This window comes from Phacochoerus africanus, chromosome X (assembly GCF_016906955.1).
Source record: "Phacochoerus africanus isolate WHEZ1 chromosome X, ROS_Pafr_v1, whole genome shotgun sequence".
In the NCBI taxonomy this organism is placed as follows: domain Eukaryota; kingdom Metazoa; phylum Chordata; class Mammalia; order Artiodactyla; family Suidae; genus Phacochoerus; species Phacochoerus africanus.
Genome location: NC_062560.1, coordinates 101,238,375 through 101,263,910, shown reverse-complemented (window position 1 = coordinate 101,263,910; position 25,536 = coordinate 101,238,375). Strand labels below are relative to the sequence as shown.

Here is a 25,536-nt window from a genome sequence, read left to right as displayed (position 1 = left end):
GGAAGTAAATAAAAAAGAATTTCTCAAGGAATAGTCTAGAAAGGACTGCCCATCCACCCCTTGCCCTTTCAGCCACATCCTAATATAGTGGCTCCAACCATCAACTTTTCACTCATATCGTATTGGTTTCCTAATATTTAAAACCTCTCGTATCGATGTTTAGAAGTAGAAGCTAAGTCCACTTCTCCGTGTCTTCTGACACTTGGATTCTGTTCAGGTTACAATGAAGGAATGAGTCATGTTCTTTCAGAGACCAAGGAGCCACTTACAAAGGCTATTTTAAATCTTTCAGGTGACAAGGGTATTATTTAGTTCCCAGAAACAATAATTGACTAAATGGCTTCCTCAGGGCTGAAGGAGTTAAAGCAACTTCCCAGAGGGATTCTTCTCTCCCAGGCACCAAAACAATCTGATTTTAAATGGCACAGGAATTATATAAACTTAAAGCATCAAATCCTACCTTACAAAAGATATAAATTAGTGGGCGGTCATTTGCATTACAAAAGGATTCTTTGCTTTGTCAAAAGATTCCAATGAAATTGCTTCAAAATTCAGAGTCCCCTAATGTATGCTAAATGATTTGATTTGCACATGGGCTTCGTGGGTGCAAACACAGCTGTACCAACGTCTCAATCTGATTACAGGTACCTCTTGGCCATGACTGTGGCCCAGGAGGCGCCCATACCCATTTCACTGCCTCCAAGGTCATACAGTGAGGAGGTGACCTTAAAACGTTTGACTCATAATTCCCCCACTCTAATAATAAAATTGCTTTGCTTTCTACCTCGCGCTTTTCATCCAAAGTCTTCAAACCATTCAATTCGCATTTGTTAGGCTTCATAATGATGCCAAACCAATTGGCAAGAGAGCTGCGAATGCAACCTTCCAAACTACCAGGGATGGGGGGGGAGAAAACTAGGACCACTGACACAGGCAAAAAAAATTAAAGGTCCACATAAGCACAAAAGAACTACATTGAGGTTTATTTTTTCCCCCAAATACAGTATTTCACGTACGGTTATTTTTTTTAAAATAGACGTTAATTTTTCGAGCAGTTGCAAGTTCACAGTACAAGTGAGCAGAGTACAGAGAGTTCAGTTCCCGTGTACCCCCTGCCCACACACACGGCACAGCCTCTGGCATTGTCAACAGCCCCCACCAGAGTGGTGTATTTGTCACAATTGATGAACCACCACTGACATATCATAATCACTCCAAGTCCATAGGTGGCACCAGGGTTCACTCTTGGTGTTGGGACAGTCCATGGGCTTCAAATCTATTATAACATGTATCTCCCAACAGAATCCCATACACAGTAGTTTCACTGCTCTAAAGTTCCTCTGTGCGTGCCCTCTTCAGGCCTCTCTCCCCCCTACTTTTGAGGTTATAAAGAGAAAATATTCAAAATTCCATTTCAATACAACAAGTCAATTTTTATACATCAGTTTTATATCGCCAACGTGGGGGTTAGAAAGAAAAGGGAGTGACAAATGTGGTGGGGGAGAGAGAGAAGGACCAAAGCAACGAAAAAGAAATGAACTCAAGGAGGTACGTGCTGCTGGGGTGGGGGGGAGGGGGGCACACAGTACAGAGGGGAGGAGACAGACTTGCTCCTCAAGATCTGCCGCATAATCTAATTATCTGAAATGTCAGAGGCAAGACCTTCCATTTCAGAGCTCCTAATTCATCCGTTAATTCTCCCATCCATCTGTTTTAAATCCACAAGAAATCTGAGATTATTTTTAAATAAAAGGACGGAGATACAGCGTGTTCAAAAACCAGGAAAACTGCAACCAGAAATCCTTGCAGGATCAATACTATCACCTATTAATTAGCTTTGCTTGAACGTTAAGTCCCTCTAGTGATGGATAACACGAAAGGCTGCAAAGGAAGACTACAGTACTGACAACCTGAGACACAGGTCACATGCAAAAAAGATGAGAGCAATGTTAATTTACATTTCAGAAAATTCAGAGTAGGCATTTCTGTCTCTCAAAAGCTGTGAAGATAACATGAAACATCACATAGACATACGGAGATATATGGGCTTACACATCGTGAGAGTCTACCTACAAATCCACACACCCTTTGACGGTCGCTTTCCAGGGACTCCACGATCAGAATTGTAGGAATACTCAAGCAGGTAGCAATGAAAAGCAAATGGGAACTGATCTCTCGTTTCTAGACCATCCTAATTTTATTGATTCAAGAGACAGAGCATGCGAGATGTGCAAAGCAACAGGCAAGGAGCTGCAGGGTTACAGGAGAAACTATCGTGATGTTAACAGCACCAGGCTAATTACCATGCAGATACTTTATGTCACATGCGTACACACTTACATATGTCACAGAAATACAGTAAGCCTGAAAAGTAAGTATGGAACTTGTCTTGAATTCTACTTTTTCCGATTATAGAAATAATATATTTTAAAATCAGAAAATGTAAAGCAAGAATAAAATTTACTCATAATCCTACTGCCCAGAGATACATACTTGTAATATTCTATATACGCACACAAATATTATACACACAGGTATTCCCTTTGAGAATGTTTCCTTTTTTTTTTTTTTTTGGTCTTTTTGCTATTTCCTGGGCCGCTCCCACAGCATATGGAGGTTCCCAGGCTAGGGGTCGAATTGGAGCTGCAGCCACTAGCCTTCACCAGAGCCACAGCAACACGGGATCCGAGCTGTGTCTGCGACCTACACCACAGCTCACAGCAACACTGGATCCTTAACCCACTGAGCGAGGCCAGGGATGGAACCCGCAACCTGATGGTTCCTAGTCGGATTCGTCTCCACTGTGCCACAACGGGGAACTCCGAGAATGTTTTCTTTGAATATAACAACAATACTAACAGCTAACATTTATTCGGTGCTTCTTATATTCTGGGCATTGTTCTAAATGTTTTATTGTGTTATTTTACTCAACCCTTATCACAACCCTGCAGTCAGTACTATCACTACCTCCCTTTTACAGATGAGAAAACTGAGGCACAGAGTGGTTAAGCACCTAAAATCCCATGTGCATTAACTTATCAAAATACAATCAGACTTGCCGTTTCATAACCTAACCTTTTTCCCCTGTCAATAATAAACAGAGGTGCCGTTTTAATGACCGCATGGTTTTCTAGTGTATGGATGTAAATTTTGCCCAATCCCTTGCTTTTGAACATTCAAGTTGTTTAAGCTTGGCGTGGGGAGGATTGTTGTTTTGCTTTTTTTGTTTGGTTGGTTTTTTGTGGTTTTTTGTTGTTGTTGTTTTGCTTTTTAGGGCCCAACTCACAGCATATGGAGGCTCCCAGGCTAGGGAGGGGTCGAATCGGAGCTACAGCTGCCAGCCTATGCCACAGCCACGGGGGATTCGAGCCTCATCTGCGACCTACACCACAGCTCACGGCAATGCTGGATCACTGACCCACTGATCGAGGCCAGGGAGCAAACCCGCATCCTCATGGATACTAGTGGGATTCGTTTCTGCTGCGCCACGACGGGAACTCCTATTGTTTTGCTCTTATAACAACTCTGCAAGGCCCACAGAGGTCAATATTATCTCCACTTTACAAAGGAGCACAAGGAAGATCCACAGAGTTAAGGAGCCCGCCCAAGGTAACAGAGAGGGTCACTGGAACTGCTGCACCTTTCTGGCCCTCTGACTACTAAGCATTAAGCCCTTCTAGTCTCAGGTCAGCTCCTTCAGGCGTTCACATGCTAATGGACAAGAAGAGCTGTCAACTATAGTTATGAAGCAGCAGGAAGTCAATCGTCTCTAAAACGAGAGAACCAGAGTGGTAGACCGGAAAATGCTCCCCCCACCCCCAAAGACAGGCTCCCATCCTAATCCCTAGAACCTGCAAATGCCACCTGATGGCAAAAGGGTCTTCACCCATGAGGTTGAGGTTAGAAGGGTCTCAAGATGAAGAGCTCCTCCTAGATCATCAAGGTGGGCCTTAAATGCTGTCACACGTCTCCTTAGAGGAAGAAGGCAGGGGAAGATCTGACAGGCCCAAAGAGAACGCAATGTGACCCATGGAGGCGGAGACTAGAGTGATGCAGCCACAAGCCAGAGGATGCTGGCAGCGACCAGAGCTGGGAGAGGCAAGGAACGGATCCTGCCCTAAATGCTCCCACTGTGGCCCGGTGACACTGACTCCAGACTTGTGGCCTCCAGAACTCTTAAGAGAATTAATTTGTTGTCTGAAGCCACCTACTTGATGGTAATTTTTTACATCAGTGACAGGAAACCAACTTAAGTAGCAGGAAGCCCTTAGGCCTGCAGAAGGAGCAACTTGCTCCAAATGTGGAGGCTGGGGGTGGCCCTTTGACAGTCACGACTCCCTTTAGCAGGGGAGGGGCTGGAAGGGCCTTCCAGGAAGAGGAGTCAGCAGTGCGAAGGTATGGAGATGAGAAAGGGTCGAGTGTCTGGGGAGCAGCCATGGTCCAGCGCAGCTGGCGTCCAGGCCACAGGAAGGGATGCGGCGGGGGAAGAGAATTCAAAAGTGGGATGGGCCTTCCTGGTGGACAGGAAGGAGCAGGAAGGCCTGCTAGGAAAATCTGGGTGCTCATTTACGGTAATGTGGAGCCAATGCAGACAGAATTGGTACTTTTATGGGTTTGGGGATTTTGTTCTTTTCCCTCATCCCTTCCTAAGAGGCAGCTGAATGCTGGGTCAGTTTCTTGCTATTTTAAGACAATAACTGTATGCCACAGGAGCGGCCCAAGAAATAGCAAAAAGACAAAAAAAAAAAAAAGACAATAACTGTTTTGCTTACCGTCAGGAGGGTCCACTCTGATTTGTCACACTCCTGGGGACATGTGGACAAGATCCCTACCCAAATGATTATTCCGAGGATGGGGCAAGAAACGAGACAGTGGGATAGACCTGCTCCATTCTACCTGGTGTCAGCTAGGAGGATGCTCGTGATCCCCAGGAGACACTGAAGTGTGTGCGGCCTCTGCCAACTCACCACCCCAAGAAGGCAAAATCCTCTCTGAAAAGGAGCTGCGGGAACTTCACTGGTGGAAGGTTTCACTTTTGAAAGGTCTACTAAGCCAAAGGCCACTCTTCCTTGATGAAATCGGGGGGGGGGGGGGGGGGGGGGGGGGGGAGAACAAAACACAGACACACACAAAGTGACGTAAACTGGGCTCTAGAGTTGTAATTATATCATTTCTTAAACTTTTCATTCTTATTCCACAATTCCACAGACAGAAGCTCTGCTTCTTTTGGTTGGAACTAAATCCAAAGCCGGGACACGTTAGGGGACAACCTTGCCAGATGTGTCGCTCCACGCCATTCCCTTAGCATCCAGGCCACTGGATTTCCAGAAAAGGCACCCAGCCATCACTAGCTCAGGCCTCTGGAATTTTCCATGCTTGGCTAAAGAAAAGGTTAAAAAAAATAAACACGGTGATGGCCCTGGCCCACGGAGAACACTGTATGGCCAAACTGAAGGCAAGAGAAGGAAGAGGTGCGAAAAAGACGAAGAGGGGTGAGGGAGAGTGTGCCCCTGGTGGAAGAAGTTCCCAGAGCCTGGCGCCGGGGGATGGGAGAGCCGTGGTGCGCAGGCTGGCGTCAGGAACCAGCTATACAGAAGCTTCCAGAATGTCGCAGCGCAGAGAGGCAGAGAGGGGATGGTCAGGAGCAGCACTTGAGGAAAACCAGAATGACGGGAGAGCAATCGGGAGGCGGTAGGAGGTAGAAGGAGAAAGAAAAGAAAGGAATCTGGTTGGGAGAGAACCCAGGCAGATAAAAGGAATCCGGCCCCAGGCAGGGGGCGCCCCTCTCAGAGAAAGTCTCCAGGCCTCGGAGGGGCCGCCTCCACTGCCACCACCCGGGTCCCGCAGGCTGCTGCCCTGAGAAATCCGGTCTGGAACAGGTGGGAACAGTTGCTTCTGCCACCAGAAGATGCAGGAAGGGAGGGCCGGCCGACCTGGCACCCGAGTCCCTCCACCCGTGACGCCCCCCAAGACATCTGGCCTCTCCCGGTTTCTGGAAGTCGGAAGGCTCTGACGTCTCAGTTGGAGAACTGGGGTCCAGCTACCACATACGGCACAGAACTGCACACGCGTATCCGCCACGTTCCCTGACTCATGGTTTGGGGGTCTTGAATAAAGCAAGAGGACAAGGCGCGCTGCCACCATCCCTGGAATCAGAGTCTCCTCGGCCCCGCTTCGGTCCCACGCAAAACTCTTCCATCTACCTAGTTTCCACAGGGCTTGACCTCTTCCTGTGTGAACCTACCCACATACCGCTACCCACTTTAAATATTGTTAATATTTTCATCTCTGGTCTCTTGGCTATTATAATAAGGAGGAGGGGGAAACCCTTCCTTCCATCTTTTTTGTTTTTCTGTCTTTTGTCTTTTTAGGGCCACACCCACGGCATATGGAGGTTCCCAGGCTAGGGGTCGAATCGGAGCTGCAGCCACCAGCCTACACCACAGCCACAGCCCCACCAGACCCTGCCAGATCCAAGCTGCAGCTGCAACCTACACCACAGCTCACGGCAATGCTGGATCCTTAACCCACTGAGCGAGGCCAGGGACCGAACCCACATCCTCATGGATCCTAGTCGGGTTCATTAACCACTGAGCCACGATGGGAACTCACCTTCCATCTTATTTTTATCCTTTAGTTTCCTCAGATTAAGTCCTTGTCCTGATTTTCCCCAGCCCACCCCCAACCTTGCCTGAAGTAGATTTAACCCATTCAAAAGAAATCAGTAGAACTAGATTCTCTGCTTCTCTTCAATTCAAACAACAGTTCTAAAAGCCTCTCCCATGGGGTTTTACCATGACCCAAAGAAAAGGATCTATCTTTTCCTTCAGCTAAGGCAGCTTTGTCTCCTGCAACTCAGCATGCCTCCTCTCTCTCTCTTTCTCTCTCTCTCTCTGTTTCTCTCTCTACTTCACTCTCAAACAAGACATTTGCTTTCTAGTTTCTTCCGGTATATACCCACACTCCCAAATGTTCCTGAGGCATCAACTCTGGCACGAAGCTCACTGATTGAATGCCTACTACTCATAAGCCATGACGTTCAGACGCGGGCCGGTGAAAAAGGAAAAGCTCTCACACAGAAAGGAGTCAATCAGTGAAATACCCTGAAAAAAAAATGTAATAAAATAAGCCGGGTTAAAGGGCAAGAGCCTCTCACAGAAAGAAAGTGAACACCAATTTCTAAAAAAAGATTTAAATAGGATTACAGTTAATACCCTTTTGCATTCTAGACATTTGTAGTATATAAATACATTAGAAAAAATTTGAAGGTAATTCCATTGAAAACATCAGCAATTTTTAATTGAGGTGGCTGATAAGAGAATTGGCACTGTTTTCCCATTGAGGAGGAAAAAAAGGCAAACTGGATCCGGAAAACGAGAAGGTGGTTAATACATATTTCGTCTGCACAGATTTTTAAACAAAATCTAGGGGTTTCCCAACCTTTAACAGAAAGCTTTTCGGTGCACAGTGAAAGTGCCAGTTACCCAAGAGCCTGAAAAAAACATAGGCCAGGCCTCAAAGAAACACAGCCATGGCCAATTAGAATCAATGTAGAAACAGAAAATGCAATTCGCATCTGTGATGGAGGGCTTCTTCGGGGCAGTAAAGCTCTCTGCCGTCAGCTCATCGTGGATATTGTCAGTGGCCAGCATGAGGAGGGCTGGTGCAGACGTGATGAGCCAGGAAGCTATTGCGGCGTGTGTCTCTAGGATGGCAGTGACAGGACTTGGTGAGTGAGAGGAAGTTTCAATTTCTCTCTCAGTTGAAATCATCAGGAAGCCAGAAGGAATCAGAGAGATTTTCCAGTCCTTCTGTCTGCTTCTCTAATCACGTGTTTTAGAAACCCAATTCTGGGAAAGGGTCCCATCAATTGCCTTGAAAATGCAGCAGCGCCATGCCTGGTCTAACTTGACCTTCGAGATGGGTGAAGTGTCTCTCACACTGTCACATGAGAGGTATCTTGGGGCTTACCAGCCAAAGCGTTATTCTCTGATGTGAAACCATCCTCTTCTCTTTTAAACACACACACACACACAAGTGCATGCGCGCGCGTGCGCGCACACACACACACACACACACACACACACACACACCCTTACCTCTTTACTCTTTAGCTGAGGGTGGAAAATTCCATAGGCCTGAGCTGGCTAAGTGCCTGCTAAGTGTCTGGCCAGCTTGTATCTTAAAACACCTCAAGTCTGCAAGCAGTGCCCACTTACAAGAACTCCAGACTGAGGGGGTTTTGTGTGGGAAAAGAAGTTTTAATTATGAAGAACTTAAGAAAACATCCAAATTGAAATTGCAGACTGTAAACCTGTATAAAGCACTTTTCAGCCAAACATCTCAAAAGGGCTTATGCTTCCTCATTCTAACTCTGTGTAGGCTTTTGCACCTGGCTCATGGTTTACCAGCCTAGCAGACCCCTGTTCCTCCTCCACCGTAAGGTCGGTATCCATGCTGGGACCCCATCTGACCCTAGGATTTCACCATTCCTCAACCTCCAGCCACGCCTGGACACGAGGCAGAAATAATGGTTTCCCAGAGATGTCCACGTCTCAATTCCCGGAACCCGTGCCTATGTTACATTACTTGGCAAAAGAGGTTTTGCAGATGTGATTCAGTTAAGGATTCTGAGATGGGGAGATTATCCCAGGTTATTTACCTGGTGAGACCAATGTCATCATAAGAGTCCTTCTAAAGGAGGGAGGGAGGGAGGCAGAAGAGTCAGAAGCAGAGAAGGCGACATGATGACAGAAGCAGCGTCAGTATGATAGGATGTGAGAAAGACTTGACCATTCATTGGCGGCATGAAGGCAGAGGAAGGGGCCACGAGCCGAGGAATGCAGGCAGCTTCTAGAAGCTGGAAAAGGCCAGGGAACCAGATTCTCCCCTAGAGCTTCTGGGAGGGAGTGAGGACCTGCAGACACCTTGGGGTTAGCCCAGTGAAATCTGTTTCAGACTTCTGATCTCCAAGACTACCAGCTACCAAATCTGTCTTGTTTTGAGACACTGAGTTTGTAACAATGTTACAGTGGCCATAGGAGATGGACCCGCCATGCACCCAGTGAGCCTCTCCGCAGGGCTGCTGCTAAAACTCATCTCTCGCTCTCTCTCTCTTTTAGGGCTGCACCTGCAGCATATGGAAGTTCCAGGCTAGGGGTCAATTTGGAGCTGCAGCTGCGGACTACGCCACAGCCACAGCAACACCAGATCTGAGCCACATCTACAAGCTACGCCACAGCTTGTGGCAACACCAGATCCTTAATCCACAAGCGAGGCCAGGGATTGAGCAGGTATCCTCATGGATACTAGTCAGGTCCTTAACCTGATGAGCCACAGTGGGAACTCCTGCAACTCCTCATCTCAAGCACTCTGCCTTTTCTGAGTTCTCCAAGCAGTCACTCCCGTCTTCAGCCCACACTCCCAGCGTGCCGAGCTCTAGCTGTGGTCCAGTCCACGGTGAGGGTTGCACAGCCCTCCTGGGGACCAGCGACAAGACGAGAACTCTCCTAGAGAAGCTGGGAAACTGGCTGGCAAATCCAAGCAGAGGGTAGGATATGGGGTAAGGAGTCAAGACAAGGACATAGTGGCTGGGAGAGTGACACAAGGGGACAAGGAAGAAGGTAATACCCAGTGGCCAGAAGTGGATTCTACAGACAGGGTAGAACCGGCAGCCTAGAGGGCGGAAGACCCCGATCCCGAGCTCTGAATACAGGAGGTCTCTGATGTCCTCTGCTTCGGCCTGGGCTGGCCTCTGGCCCCAGGGGTTGCTAAGCCCGCCATGGGCATCCATGTGGCTCCAGCTCCACGCATAGGAGGCCGGGAGGCTGGGAGCGGGGAGCTGGGCCTCAATCACAGAACTGAAGCAAAAAGCCTTAAGGAATGCTCTTCTGGCTCTCCCGGTGAGAACTCTGCCAGACCATTTCGTTTTGCTTGGACGGGGAAGACAGAGGCAGAGCGCCTCCGTAAGCGATCCCGCGGTCACTAGGAGTGGAGGCGCGATTCTCCCGCCGCCCCACATCCCCGCCCCGGGATCAGGGCAGCAGGGACAACCCTCTTTGCTGCACCAACAACACGGTGCGAGCTCAACACTCTGCTGGACAGAAGAAGAGCTGTTGGCTCCTACGAGCTCTGCAGAGAAACCTCTCCTTCCATTCGTGCCACAGCTGATTCGGGGCCCTCCTCGATTTCAGGCATTTCTCAGTGGTAAGTCCGGCAACTTAGACGGTGGTGTTGCCCCCGCCAGGTCTCTAGGAAACTGTGTCATGGACCAAAGGCTTAGGAACTTGTTAACCTAGGCAGATAAGCTGATTTTTGCCAACAACACTCTTCCACTCCCGCCATGAACGTGGGCCACGGGTCCTGGAAGGCAGAAAGCTGGCAGTTGCTCAAGTGGGAAAGCGAGACACCTCATATAAAAGGCATGGGGAGAAATACATATGTTGTTATTTTTGGATAGCACTAACCTGCTTGAAAAAAAAAATCATGAAAACAGTTCCATGAAAATGATCCCAGGTACCTCAGCAGAGCCAGTGTTCTAGAGACTTTTTTTTCCCCCATATAGTTATTCAAATGGCACAGAAAGGCAGAACAGCCAATTGCAAACAGTTCTCTAAATCCTTAAGCTGACTTTGGCAAGGAAAAATCTATACTGATCTTGCCCACATTTCTCAATAACGACCCACCCCTCTTTTTTTTCTTTTCCTATCCTCACCTCCTACTTTCCCACTAAAGAGACCTAAGCTTGTTCAGAAATAAACACTGTTTCCCAATGAAAGGAGTTCATCGCCAAAACCACACAAAAAGAGCTTCCTCCACCCCACCTATTGTGGAATCTGGCCCGGGAAGCTAGTGCTTCTTTACCTGATGATGCCAAAGAAACTGAGACACCTGGACTGCATTACCTGCTCTGTCATTGAGCAAATATGGGTGGCCTACAGCCTGCCTCACTTGAAACCATGCCTCCGTTTCCCCACTTAATAAAGAGAAGTGACAGTGTGGTGTGTGTTTTGTAGTGACCTGTTAGAACACGTGAGGTCATAGGCACAACAGCATTTTTAATGCTTCATAAGATCAGGGCTATAAAAATACAAGGTCTTCTTTGGTTTGTTTGTTTTGGCTTTTTAGGGCTGCACCCACAGCATATGGAAGTTCCCAGGCTAGGGGTCAAGTGCTGGCCTACGCCACAGCCACAGCAACGCCAGATCAGAGCCGCATCTGCGACCTACACCACAGCTGCTCACGGCAACGCCGGATCCTTAACCCATTGAGCAAGGCCAGGGATCAAACCCGCATCCTCATGGACACGAGTTGGATAAGTTTCCACTTCACCACAATGGAAACTCCCTAAAAATACAAGGTCTTATGTATAACTCACTGGGTTACTCTGCCGTACAGCAGAAATTGACAACACACTGTAAATCAATTATAAGAAAAAATGTAACTTAAAAAAAAAAATACAAAGTCTTGTCGTCGTCTAAAAACCAACTCCAGTACAAAGGCATTCCGCAGCCTGACACACCTCGCTGCAGCACTTCAAACAGAGATGTTCTGTCTCCGAGGCTTAGAAGAACACTTGACTTCTTAGTTAAATCTCACCCAGTAAAATGTTTCGGTCATCAAGGAAAGGGACATGACGGGAAAGCCGAAGTATCAGAACGCCTTCAAACATTTCTCAGCAGCTTGAAACACATACAGTCCAACGCAAGCTGTCAAGAAAGGCAAAAATACAACTTCCTGTCAACGATAAACTCAATGGGCAATAAAAATTAGGTGGAAGAGAATTGCAGGAAATCATTAATAGCAAATTTTGGCATGATTGTTCGAGGCTGTGTGTAGACAATAGGTAAACCGCATGTCCCTGGAACAGTTGGCATATTTTCCACAGTATCGACTCTGCTGGAAACCTGTATGTGCTATTCCTCATAGAAGCGATCCTGCTACCACAAAACCAGAAGCGCCAGATAGAAAGTACATTAATTTCTTAGGAGGCCTTCATGCTCTAAATGTTTCCATTGACAGACGTGTTTCCAAAATACATCTTTAAAATGGCATTTGAATTTCAATATTCATTTGATTTTTTTTTTTAACCAAGGAAGGATGAATGAGTGAAAGAGATGTTAGGTTTTGAGAGGGAAAGGACAGCGCGCCCAAGTTCTATCCTTCCACACAGGAGCCGATGCTCCTCTAGCCTGGCCTTTACCTAAACCAGACTGTCTTAAGTTCCCCAGACTAGTGGACCTTCTTCCCAGGCACAGGATGGAGTGCTCCTCCCCACTAAAACCACTAGCCTGGGAGTTCCCGTCGTGGCGCAGTGGTTAACGAATCTGACTAGGAACCATGAGGTTGCGGGTTCGATCTCTGGCCTTGCTCGGTGGGTTAAGGATCTGGTGTTGCCATGAGCTGTGGTGTAGGTTGCAGACGCGGCTTAGATCCCTCGTTGCTGTGGTTTGGCATAAGCTACATCTCCAATTAGACCCCTAGCCTGGGAACCTCCATATGCCGCGGGAGCGGCTCTAGGAAAGGCAAAAAGACAAAAAAACAAACAAACCAAAAAAACACTAGCCTGTCCCACTCACTCATCTGAGTAGCCTGACGGCAAGAACTGCCAAAGACCCAGAGCCCCAGTTCACAATCCACTGGGCTCTTTAATATGACCGAGTCTGCCTGGGAATGGATATTCCCAAGGACCTCACAGGCAGCCAGCTTGTTCTTCCAGGAAGGGTATGAGTCTTGGCTCAGCCACGCGTGTAGCTCACCCACTGGAGTGCGATCTGGAGCTAGGAAAGAAAAAAGCAAGGGTACCTGCTTCCCTTCTTCCTCTTTACTTTGGTCTGCTAACTTGTAACACAGACACAAAAGCCTTCTCTGGCCTGTCATAAAGCCTAGAGTAATAATGACAGCCGGAGTTCCCGTGGTGGCTCAGTGGTTAACAAATCCAACTAGGAACCATGAGGTTGTGGGTTCGATCCCCGGCCTTGCTCAGTGGGTTAAGAATCCAGCATTGCAGTGGCTGTGGTGTAGGCTGGCAGCTGAAGCTCCAATTGGACCCCTAGCCTGGGAACCTCCATATGTCACAGCTTCGGCCCTAAAAAGACAAAAAATAAAAAATAAATAATGAGAGCCAACTGTTGTCCACTGCCTTCCCTGTACCAAGACCTGCTCCCCAGCGTTTCACGTGCAACTCAGTGAAGCCTTTCAACAGACCCGTGAGAGGGTTATCACGGCATAGGTTAAATAACTGGCCCAAGGTCACCCAGCCAATAAGCAGTGGAGCTGAACTTTGAACCCAGGCAGTGAGCTCCCAGAGCCCACTCTGCTCTAACAAGCAAGAGTTACAGGCAATGGAGCTGAATGAGACTGTCCCTTTGCCCCAGTTACTGCTCTGGAAGCCTCCAGGGTGCAGCCCTGCAAGAATCTGGAAGGCATCTGGCTCTTGGTTGACATAAGGGACAGGCCATTGTGACCCATGAACCCTTCTGCACTGCTGACAAAAGCCAAAGGAAACCAAGAGATCTAAGTCCCCAAGAGAAACGTATCATAAAATTACTATTAGGATTTATAGAAAAGGGGAAACAGCTCTCGTTCCTTCTCCTGCCTGTGGTTTCTAACCTTCCTTTCTGTGTTTAAAAAAGAGAGAGAGAATAGAAAACAGAAAAAAAAAACTAATAATTTTTCAACATGCCTACTGACAAGTTTGTATCTCCAAAGAAATCAAAACCAGGGAGGCATGGCTCCTCTGAATGGAATTCCAACAAACAAGCAAGGGGGCTCCAGAGGTGGAGCCCTGAGGCTTTGGGAAGGGAGCAAGCCCTCGGGCAATCACAGAGCTCAGGGCACAGAATGCCAAGGTCAGCTACACATATACACTGTGCATGAATTTCTCAGAGTGTGAGATGCTGCCATTTACTTTCCCTGTTGCCATTTTTTTCTTAAAAAAAAAAAAAAAAAAAGGTCCCTGTAGTTGAATAGATGTGGGAAATGCCAAGATGCACACTGCTTTAGCAAAGGCCTAACATAACGCGATTGAACCCAGAAAGGACCGACCTCTTGAAAAATGTTAAGGATCCCCCCTCAAAAAAAAAGAGCGGGTAGAAATGATGTAACTGAAGAGGAAAAGGCTGCACCAATCGGGCCATGCCTCCATCTTCTCTATTGCACAGATATTTGCATACATCTCCTCTCCCTGCCGGGGCTCGTGAGTCCCTAAAGAGCAGGACACACCTTATTGCGCCTCTCCAGGCACCTGGGGAAGGAGCTTGGTCCACCCTCCACCGAGGGTTTCTGGCCCCGGGAGGGGAAGCTGCCCGGGAAGGGGGAGGGGGGCCCTAACCGGCCTCGGCCCTTCTAACTGGAAGTCTGGGGCTGGCCTCCAGACCGGTCCTCCACGCCCTGCCTCCCACTTCCCTAATCACCCCCAAAGGTGCAAACCTCTTCCATCAGCTAATCTCCCCTCGCCGGCCCGCCCCGGCCCTTCCTCCCCTTCCTGAGCCCGTTTGGAACCCTTTCTTCTCTGCCCTCGAGAACCCTAGACTTGTGCCAAAACGCAACGCTACACGCGCAGCCCTTCCCCAGCAGGTTCTGTCCAGCGCCTGGCTCAACGGAAACTCAGCTTGGCCCCGACGACCCTCTCAAGCAGAGGCCGCCCCGTGGCTTCTCCCTTCCCCTGCGGCGGCGGCGGCGGCGGCAGCGGCGGCGGCTGCTCCGGGTCCCCGGCTGACAAACATCAGGCACCTTGACCGCAGCTCCTCTCCTCTCTCTTCCTCCCACTTCTTCCTTCCCCTCTGCTCCGCCTTCAAGAATCACCAAATCCTCCTGATTTGATCACCTCCCTCACCTCGGCCTCACTGCAAACCTCTGCTAGCCCTCTGCGGAACCATCTAGCTGTGTTTCAAGGAGTTACCTCGCTTCCGGTCGGTCACCCAACACTGGGGCCTGCTGCCCGCATATTATCCGCTGGGTCCCTACCGCGTGGCAGGCGCTGTGAGAGGCACTGGGAACAAGAGAGGCACACACAGCCCCTAACTTCTTGGCTTGGTGTGAAATCTTGCCCCCTTCCCCACTGTACTCTGACAGAGCCTTCTAGAATACGTTCTTTTTTCACCCACTCCCTCCAAACCTTTAGGAATGACTTAGCCATCAGACACTTACCATACATGACCGTCTTCGACCCTCACCAGAACGCCAGGAGGTCAGTACCACTATGTGTACCCATTTCACAGATGAGGAAAACGAGGCCTGCTTACTTGCCTCGGTTCGCAAGGCAAGCAGGTGACAGAGGGCAGATCCAAGCCCAGGTCTGACCTTTGAGCCCCGGCTCTGCCTCCCACATTTTAAGGAGGACCCTGAAACCTTGGAAAAGAGCCCCGACAAGATTACGATGGTGGGCATCGCGGCATCTTGAAACCAAGTCATGTGAAGAAGGAAGGAAAGAAAGAAATGAAGGCTCTTGGGCTTTGGGAAGAGTGAATTTAAAAATGACATGGTGGCCTTCTCCAAATATTTGAAGGGTTGTCATGTGAAAGAGGAAGCATATTCTGTGTGGCTCCAAATGGCAGAGCTAGGTCTAGCCCAGGGGTGGAACTTTCAGAGAACAAATTTCAGTGCAAGCGCTGTTTCTAACCCAATCCTCTAACAGGCAGGGAGCTCTGAAGGCGAAGCTAGTAACCATTTCTCAGAGCTGTACAGCAGACATCCCTGCATTGAGCAGGCAACTGGTCTAGACCTGTGTTTCTGTGCACATCAAAAACACCGCGGGTAGTTTTTTTCTTTTTTGGGGGGGTGTGTGTGCTTTTAGGCCCACACCCTCAGCATATGTAATTTCCCAGGCTAGGGGTCAAATCAGAGCTGTAGCTGCTGGCCTACACCACAGCCACAACAACTCCGGATCCTTAACCCACTGAACAAGGCCAGGGATGGAACCCGCATCCTCACGGATACCAGCAGGGTGTGTTACCATTGAGCCACAACAGGAACTCCCCCTTGGGTAATTTTTAAAAGTACAGATGCCCTGGCCCCACCCCCCAGACTTATCGAAACAGAATCTTAGGGTAGAGACCGTTAGTACAAGAATTACAAACCAGGAAATAAGTCTGTAAGACAGTTCACTCGAATCCTCAAGAGAAGAAATCCAAATGGCTCATCGACACACGCAAACCTGTTCAGCTTCGAGATTAATCAAAGTAGAAATGCAAATGAGAACAGTGATAGGCCATCTATCTCCTATCAGACTGCAAAGGTTAGAAAAAAATCTTCATTACTGGTGTTGGCTTGGGAGAGGGGAAACACACACACACACACACACACACACACACACACACACATTCTGGTGATGAAGGAGCAAAAGGCAGTAACTTCCTGCAGAGCAATCTAGCAGCACCTTTAAGAGAAATTTTTAGTGCTATAAATGTGTCCAATGGTTCAGCAAGCAATTCCAATGGTAGAAATTTATCCTAAAGGGACAGTCTGGCCAGTTTGAAAGTACCTGCTCTGAGATGTTCATTTGAAGGCATATTTGAAGGCATATTTAATACCAGCGTTGTCCAAAAGAACTTTCTGCAATGATGGAAATGTTCTTTCCCTGTGTTATCTATCCTCTATGGATACTGAGCACCTGAACTGTGGCAAGTGCAAGCTGGAAACTGATTTTTTTTATTTTTAATTAATTCAAATGTAAGTGTAAATAGCTGCATGTGTCTCAGCTGCTGTACTGGACAGCTCATGTTTATAATACCACAAAATTAGAAATTCTCAAAGTATCAAACAAAGGGTGATTACCCATGGCACACCCACAGCAGAATTTTTGGCAGTCGATAAACGTGATTATGTAGATTTCTATCATCGACGTGAAGAAATATTCATAAGATATGGATAAGTGAAATGATTATGTAAAAGTTGGGTAGTTCCCATTGTGGCGCAGCGGAAATGAATCCGACCAGGAACCATGAGGTTACGGGTTTGATCCCTGGCCTCACTCAGTGGGTTAAGGATCCTGCGTTGCTGTGAGCTGTGGTGTAGGTCGCAGACATGGCTCGGATCTGGCGTTGCTGTGGCTGTGGTATAGGCCTGCAGCTGTACCTCTGATTCGACCCCTAGCCTAGGGACCTCCATATGCCATGGGTGCAGCCCTAAAAAACAACAAAAAAATTTTTTTAATTAAAAAATTAAAGTTGGTATGACAGGAGTTCCCTGGTGGCTCAGTGGGTTAAGAATCCAGCACTGTCACTGCTGTGGCACGAGTTTGATCCCTGGCCTGGGAACTTCCACGGGCCCTGTGTGCAGCCAAAAAAAAAAAAAAAATTATACGATAAATTTGTTTAACACGTTCAGCTTAGAAAACAAATTCTACAATTTGGTGCCTCAAAGAGGGTTTGGGCAGGAGGCCTCTCAGGTTTCACAGCAACTTCTGAACTGGGCTTTTGGACAGATCTTTCCAACCTGGAGGAGCCAACAGGGGCAGTGAGACTATTTCACGTTTACTTGCCAACACTCTGGGGCAATCTCCCGACTCTCAGTTCATTCAGAGCCCGGCTAAAGCTCTGAACTGGAGACTTACGGTCAGAGCCCATTGCAGCTGGCTTTATTCTACCATATGCGTTGTTTTGTCCTCTATTAAGTATTTTCCACAATTTCCCCTGGGAAGAGGGAACAGGGGAGCAGATTCATTTTCAGGCCTTCCCTAAAAGCAAACCTAAAGCGGAACATTCCCCGAAAAGGTAGGGGGTGTGTGAGTGTGTGTGTGTGTGTGTGTGTGTGTGTGTGTGTGTGTGTGTGTGTGTGAGACGGGTGTCAGCAGCTGCAGACCCTAATGGGCCATTCTCAGCTCTCAGAGAGCTTTTTCTCTTACTGGCCTTGTTCTGTGCCATCTGGCCGGTGCCAGCCAGGGGACCAGGCATGCACTGCCCTGCCTCAAGGGGCCACAAGCCGTAATATAGAGCAACTCTTTCCTGATCCTTCAGCGGCTCACAAGGAATTGAGGGTATGTTCAGCAGCAGCGAGCAAACAGTCTTTAAACATCTAGGAGTGACTCTGCCAGGCTGACACAAAGACTCCTCCCGCGGGCAGCCGGAATACAACAGGTTTATCAAATGCCTTTGTTCCCCCAGAGGCACAAAGAGCTACATCCTGAATTACAACAAAAACAGCGGTGAAACTCTGCATTTTTTAAATGTGCATCCATGTAAACACTTCCCAGTTAATCACACACGCTCTCGGGTTGTAATACTCCTCCCCAAGCCTCTCTTGAGAAATCTCTGCCCGTGGTTAATTCTGTAATTAGCCCTTTGCCTGGGTTAAAACTGTCCTTCAGAAAAAAAGCCGAACTTACAGAAAAAAATGCAGCAACGAAACAGTCTCTCTTCCTCTGGCTGCTTCATTATGTAGTGAATAGATCCGAGGAAGTACTGATAACTGAATGAAGGTTGGAATCCACAACTACATGCTATATATAGCAGCCCAGGCCTTCTGAATTTCTCCAAACAAAAAATTTTTCAGTGAACAAAACTCAATGATGTTAGCAACTAAAAAGGGTATAATTGTTAAAAAGAAAAAAGGAAAGAAAAAAAAAAAAAAGGAAAACCACCTAAACAGGAAATTCTGTATATTTGTTCAGCTTGGTGGGTTTTCCAAGTTCTAGGGAGAGAGACACCACAGGAAAGCTTGATCAGTGCCAGGAATGACTCCATATTGAAATCTAATGAATATGTGACTCCATATTGAAACCCTAACTCGAGTGTCATGGGTTTACAGCAGTGAGTGTAAATCCCCCTCAGCAGGCCCCAGTATACATTTGGGGGTCTTAAATCAGAAGAGAATCAGAGGTTGCTGCGGCAGCTGTAACATGGTCCACTTGCTCTCCTGCCACTCTTGGCTTTGCTAACTTTGTTGGGGTTTTTTGGGTTTTTTTTTTTTCTTGGTTTTGTTTTGCCTTTTAGGGCCACACCCGAGGCATATGGAGGTTCCCAGGCGAGGGGTCTAATGGGAGCTACAGCTGCCGGCCACAGTCACAGCCACAGCAACTCGGGATCTGAGCTGTGTCTTCAACCTACATCGCAGCTCACAACAATGCCGGATCCTTAATCCACTGAGCAAGGCCAGGGATCGAACCCTTAACCTCATGGTTCCTAGTTGGATTCATTTCCGTTGCGCCACAAGGGGAGTCCTGCTAGCTTTGGTTAACAAGCTCTTGGTGTCAGAAAAGCCGAGCCCAAGAAAGAGCCATTTAGGAGAGGACACTCTACATTTTAGACTGTTCCTTACTTCGTAATGGACTGGTCTCCTACAAAACAGCATTCACTAAGGTGCTGGGACTAATCTAAAATCCATCTCTGTAGATAACGCAGGTTGGAACTAAAGAAAACAAATGCAGATGAGGTCATCCACATTCCCTCATAATTTTAGGGCATATGGGGTTGTGGTCTTGCACCCAGCAGGGGCTCGACAGGTACTGAATTTGATTCCTAGAATCTGTTCTCCCCCACTCTCTAAATCGCAGTGTGGACCACATACCAGAGTAGTAAATAAATATCATTCTTGTGCTGTGCCTGGTAAAAATCTGTGGCCTCGGTCCCAAGTAAGCTAGGTTGGCAGCCTCGCCCAGAAGAGTTTCCTCCCACGAACAGTTTTTCCAGCTCTGCCACAGAATCAATGGTTAGGAAGGGACAGCTGCACCTGTGTCACCCCCAAGCTCTCTGTCAAACCCTCAAACCTGGGCAAGAAAGCGAACGTTAACTTTTCGCTGCTGAGGGTGGCAGGTCAAATGCTGGTAGAATCCCAGTGGAGGTTTGCTGAGTCTCATTTATTCTCTTGAGACCATCTGTCCACATCACAGGCTCCCTTCACACAAGGACGCGGTGGAGGGTCAGCCACCCCTGTTTAAGTGAGGTAGGTTTTCTTTCCTCCTGAATTTAGGAAAGCATTTCCTGTGCTACGGAGACTGAATCACTTGTTAACAAACACCCAAGTTGAGAGCCCTGGTATAAACTCCCTACACACAGCCTGCCCTCCTCTCTCAACTGCCTGTGATGACAATGGAGGTTCCAATCTGACCCCAACAGGACCTCATTCGAAAATCGGTGAGACACACAATAAGCCAAGTCCATTAAAACAACATTAAAGCTCTGGGTTTTCAGCTCTACTAAACAGCAGGATTAAACTTTCAAGGGTCCAGCCACGATAGGGAGATTTCTTTAAAGTCACTTGGCTTTGCACAGTTGTAGCTATTAGGGATCAGATCTTTATCTCAAAGGTACATATTTTACCTTTGATCCTCCTCCAGAACTCCCACTAATGTCAACTTTCTCCACTGTTGGGATCAGGCCCCTGGCTTCCCTTTAATGTTGGTTTTATCACAGATTCTACAAGATCAACAGAAAAATTACAAGGAAAAGCTGTGAAGTTCCCTTCCGATAAGTTGTTTTAACAAAAAGAGCTCACTCTTAACGGTGAGATTTAAACACAGCAGAGGACTCGCTGTAAGGTAGAATGGAGAGAGACAAAAACGAACAAACAAAAAAGCCCACAAAAAACACCAAAGTAACAAAACAAATGCTAATTAGCCAGCCAGACTGCTTATTTAGGTTTTGCTTGCTGGTCCAGGAAATTGGCAACGAGTATCTTGAAAACAGGAGCTGGGGCAAGTGCCCGTTAGTAGTACCCGCCGGCTTCGCTCCTGAGTCAGACAATCCGGATGCGGCTGAGGGTGCGCTGGGAGGGTTCCCAGGGGGTCAGCGCGCTTTCCAATTCCCATCCCCCAGCCCTGAGTGGTGCGGCTCTGAGCCCAGGTCCTTCATCCCTTCACCAGCGTACACCATCTTCCCCCAAGGCCCCATTTCCTTGCTTCTGGAGCGCTCCCGGGTTCCAGGGGACACCCTCCCCGTGGGGCGGCCGACTCCGCGCCCACTTGCCCCGGAACCCCGTTGTCTCCAGTCCCCTCCCTCCGAGGCAGCAGTAGCAGCAGCAGCAGCACCCCTTCTACACCCATCACCACCCTCTCCCCAGTAGCAGGAGGAAGTCGCTCCGCTTCCTCTGTTCTCACCGCCCGCCGGAGCTTGGGCGCCCGGGGCTTTTTGGGTGGGGTTCCTTTTTTTGTGTACACGGTGTGTGTGTGTGTGTGTGTGTGTGTGTGCGCGCGCGCGCACGAGTGTGTGTGTGTGTGTGTGTGCGCGCGCAAAACATTCATCGCATCCTTCCGCCTAGGCTGCCTCAGGTGCAGGCTGGAGGGAATCAGGATCTCGCCGCGCCCCGGTCGCCCGCTCTTTGTGCCGGGTCTAGGGCAGCGCGGGGTGCGCTCTCGAGCTCACATCCCCCGCCCCGGCCCCAGTGCCGAGCCCCCGACTGCCCGTAGGCGTCCAGCCGGGCGCACGCCTCCGCGGTGCCTGGCAGCCGGGCAGCCGCAGCGCTGTCAGCGGGCGCCAGGGCTTCGGACCCTGGCGAGCAGCTGCCGCGGCGAAAACTTAGTGAAGCGGAGAAAGAGCGCGGAGCGCACCCGGCGGCTGCCGCCAGCGCCGTTCCCGTCCCGACCCCCCGCGCGCGCGCGCGCGGGAAGCCGCCGGGTCGCTCTCGCCCGGAGCGCGTCCCCCGGGACGCCCGGTCCCCCGGCCACTCACCAGCACCACGGAGCCCCGCACGGCCTCCGACACGCTCTGCCGGAGCTCGGCCGCCGTGCCGGGCTTGCTGAGCCGCTTGGTGAATTTGCGCACTTCGGCCATGGCAGCGCGGGCAGGTCTCGGCGGGCGTGCTCACTGCCTCGGGCCGGGGCGGCCGCGGTCGCTGCTGCTCCCCGTGTTTATACGCCTGCCGGCCGGCCACATCGCAATCGGCGACGGTGGCGCGGCTCCCGCGGCTCCTCCCTCCCGCCCTCCGCTGCCCCTCCCTCCGTCCCTCCTTCACTCGCTCTCTCGCCCGCTGTCCTGCCCCACGGCGGCGGCCGCTCCCTCCCCTAGAGAGCCCGAGCTCCACTCGCGAGCAGCCCGAGGAGGAGGGTGTGTCTGGCGAGGAAGGGTGTGTGGAGGGGGAGGGAGAACTGGAGGGGGGACGAGGGTCACGAGGGAAGAGGGGGGAAGTGGCAACCGCTCGGGCTCCGCCCGCAGCTGATGTTGCTGGTGCAGCCTCATCCGGGAGCGGAGATCTGGGCTGCTTCGTTTTGTGTGCGCGCGCGTGCGTGTGTGTGTGTGTGTGTGTGTGTGTGTTGGGGGGGGCACGAAATGTCTCCAAGTGAGCGGTGTGCTCTACCCCAGCGCTCCTTTCCCGCCCCGGAGGCTGCAGGGCCCTCCGGGAGGCTGAGGGAACTCTCGTGTCCCCTACCCCGCAAGCCCCCGGGGGCCGAGGCGGCGAAGGGCTGCGGAACAACGTGGAGAGGCCGCCTATTGTGTGCTCCGCCGGGGAGGGTCGCGCCGATGTCAAAAGACGGAGAGCGATTTTTTGGGCTGGAGCGACTCGCTAGGGTCCTCTCCCGTCCACACAGTTTTCTTACGCGCGGTCCTCCTCACGTGGTTGGGGGGCGGGGTGGGGGGAGCGCAGCCCTAGGAGGGAGCAGCCTTTGGGGATTGGAAACTTGCTGTGGCAGAACCCACTCCCCCACCCCCATCCCCACCAGGGCGGGGGAGAGCTGCATGGGGGGCCTGAGCCTGTGGCAGGTTGTCTCGTTCTGCAGAGACTGTGCGTCACGGGTGGGGTGGGGTGGGAGTGCTGTTGGGAAGGCCCTGACCTGGAGTCTGGAGGACCTAGCGCGCTTCTAGAAGCTTTTACACACTCTGCAATCACCTTGCCATTTCCTACTCCTTTCCTTAGCCTCTTCACCTTCCAAGAAATTGTTTCCCAAGAATCAAAGAACATCTTCTAACTAGATGTAAAATAAACAAGCTTAAGACAGAAATAAGGAAGTGAAATCTTCGAGTACTACTGGTGACCCTGTAAAACCTCCCCAAGTACAAAGTGAGAGATTCTGCTAATCGCTGCAGTTTTCTTTCTGGTTACTTCATGTGTTGAGTTTGAAAATGGCCAGTAATTCCTCTGGAGCCATGCAGCCCTTCTATGGGCACTTTCCCCACCTTTCCCATCTTCAAAGACCAAGCAGTCACACCTACAGATAGGACTTTGCTTTGAAAACCAGGGCATGGTTGATGTTTCTGTGACTCCAGAGAAGCCCAAGTCTCTTAGCAACCAGTCTGTTTCAGCAGCCATCACACGAATGCCAGTAAAGCCCAAACTTTCCAAGAGGGCTTGGGGCCTGGAGGTCCTGTAAAGGCAGACACCTCATATCACCAAGCTTGGCTTTGCACAGTACGTGTGTATATAAAATTTGTTTATTGTTGAAGGTAGGTGGATCAGCCGGAATTCACGACCTCCGTTCCATGTGGGTGCCTGCGTGGCCCACACCACTGGTTACCTCCACAACAGCCATAACACTTTTTCCTTGCTTCTGCTCTAGAGCAGAGCCATAGGGCTTAGGGAAGGCAGGCCCAGCTCCAGATGATAAGTTATGACTGGTTCACAAGAAAATCATGATAATGTCACTCTCCTTTACTAGAAGAATGGTCTTGACTCCTATTCAGTTTGGGCCTGTCCAATATAAAAGTGGGGGAGGAAGGCTCCTGAGTTTTTCTACCTTTTTTTTTTCCCCTCAAAAGCTGTGCGAGTGCCTGTTGTGCTTCAGTGGTAAAGAACCCAACTAGTGTCCATGAGGACTTGGGTTCGATCCCTGGCCCTCCTCAGTGGGTTAAGGATCAGGCATTGCTGTGAGCTGTGGTGTAGGTGGAGGATGCGCTTGGATCCCACGTGGCTGTGGCGTCAGCCGGCAACTGCAGCTCTGATTCGACCCCTAGCCTGGGAACTTCCATATGCCACAGGTGCAGCCCTAAAAGCAAAACAAAACAAAAAAGAATAGATGGCCAAGAAAGCCCTCTTGAAGAAGGTAAAAATTGAGCTGAGTCTTGAAGGCAAAGAAGCAGCCAACAGAGATCAGGAAATAGAGCACTCTAGGCAGAAGGAATGACAGGTACCAAGGCCTGGAAATGGGGGAGGACACAATGCATTCAAAGCCAGAAAAAAAGGCCGGCATGGTTGGAGCGTAGAAGGAAGAGGAGTAGTATGAGATGGAATCGGAGAAATAGGCAGTTTCCACAGAGCCTTGTGCGCCATCGGAAGCATATGTCACATGGATGGTATGCAAACACCATCTGGTCATTATGTAGGCTCCGCACTTACTCTTCAGCCTGTAGGTGTCACGTTTTTGCTTTAGGGCTTCTGTGTAATTACATAAACATCGAGCACTGTACTATGCACTGAGGGAGGATGCAGGATGAATTAAGGACACTGTCCATCCCCTCGGGGGGGAAAAAAGTCGAGTAGAAAATACATCAGTGATACAAGGACGTATGTGATAAGGACCATACTTGATGTAAACATGGAGATGGCAAGATCACATCGGACTCGAGCTTAAGGAAGGCTTCCTGAAGGAGGGGGTGTTTGAGTTGGACCTTAAGGATGAGTAGGATTTGGACATGACTGCACTCACATGGTAAAGGGCAAATGTAGAGGCAATCTGACATCTCCCAATAGAGTATTTTATTGGGTGACTTCTTTTCCACAGTTGTTAAGTACCTTTGATTTTATCACGAATTTACCTGCCACGTTAACCCTATCCTAACTGAACCTGAGATTCATGAACTCCATGCCATAGAGGAGTTCCCTGGCAGCCAAGCGGTTGAGGAGCCATTGTTGTCCTGGCTGTGGCTTGGGTCGCTGCTGTGGCACAGGTTCAATCCCTGGCCCGGGAACTTCTGCATGCCTCGGGCGTGCCCCCCGCCCCAAAAGAAATGCCATTGAGCCCTTTGACATAGAAGTTCCACTTCAGTAAATCAATGCCAAATAAAAACTCTCACATGTGAACTGAGATGCTTGCATAAAGATACTCATTGTATCAATGTTTGTAACAGCAAACTATTAGAAACAACCTAAAGGTCCACGTATAGGGAACTACTTTATCCTCTGCCCCTAGACCAGTGCCTGGCACATAGTAGGTGCTTCAGAAGATGAATAAATAAATAAGGGCGGCAGACTTTCAAACTTCTCTTTCCAGCATCAACCACCAGACTTGTATATCCCGTTCTTCATCTCCACAAGGATGTCTAATAGATACCCCTAATTAAGCATGCCGAAAACCTAACTCCCATTCTTTTTTTTTTCTTTTTTTTCTTTTATTTATTTATTTATTTATTTATTTATTTATTTATTTATTTATTTTTAGGTCTGCACCCAAGGCATATGGAAGTTTTCGGGCCAGGGGCTTCTATCGGAGCCGCGGCTGGTGGCCTACGCCACAGCCACAGCCACACCAGATTCAAGCTGCATCTGCAACCTACACTGCAGCTTGCAGCAACGCCGGATCCTTAATCCAATCCACTGAGCGAGGCCAGGGATGGAACCCACATCCTCACAGATACTAGTGGAGTTCTTAACCTGCTGAGTCACAACAGGAACTCGGCTAACTTCTATTCTTTCTCCATAAATGTACCACTTCTGTAATTTCCTCTATCT

At 49.3% G+C, this 25,536-nt stretch overlaps 1 protein-coding gene across 4 annotated transcripts in view; it reads right to left on the bottom strand.

Moving 5' to 3' along the window:
* Positions 1-21,857, bottom strand: part of DOCK11 (dedicator of cytokinesis 11) — a 198,083-nt gene extending 176,226 nt beyond the window's left edge. For 2 of the 4 annotated variants that reach the window (XM_047765105.1, XM_047765106.1), the window contains exon 1: positions 21,606-21,851. In XM_047765105.1, the coding sequence (XP_047621061.1) occupies positions 21,606-21,707 (102 nt within the window). In that variant the 5' untranslated portion in view covers positions 21,708-21,851. Of the gene's footprint in view, positions 1-20,258; positions 21,407-21,605 lie in introns of those variants that run through there. The other 2 variants (XM_047765108.1, XM_047765107.1) reach the window with 2 other exon arrangements.
* Between the last annotated feature and the right edge of the window lie 3,679 nt (positions 21,858-25,536).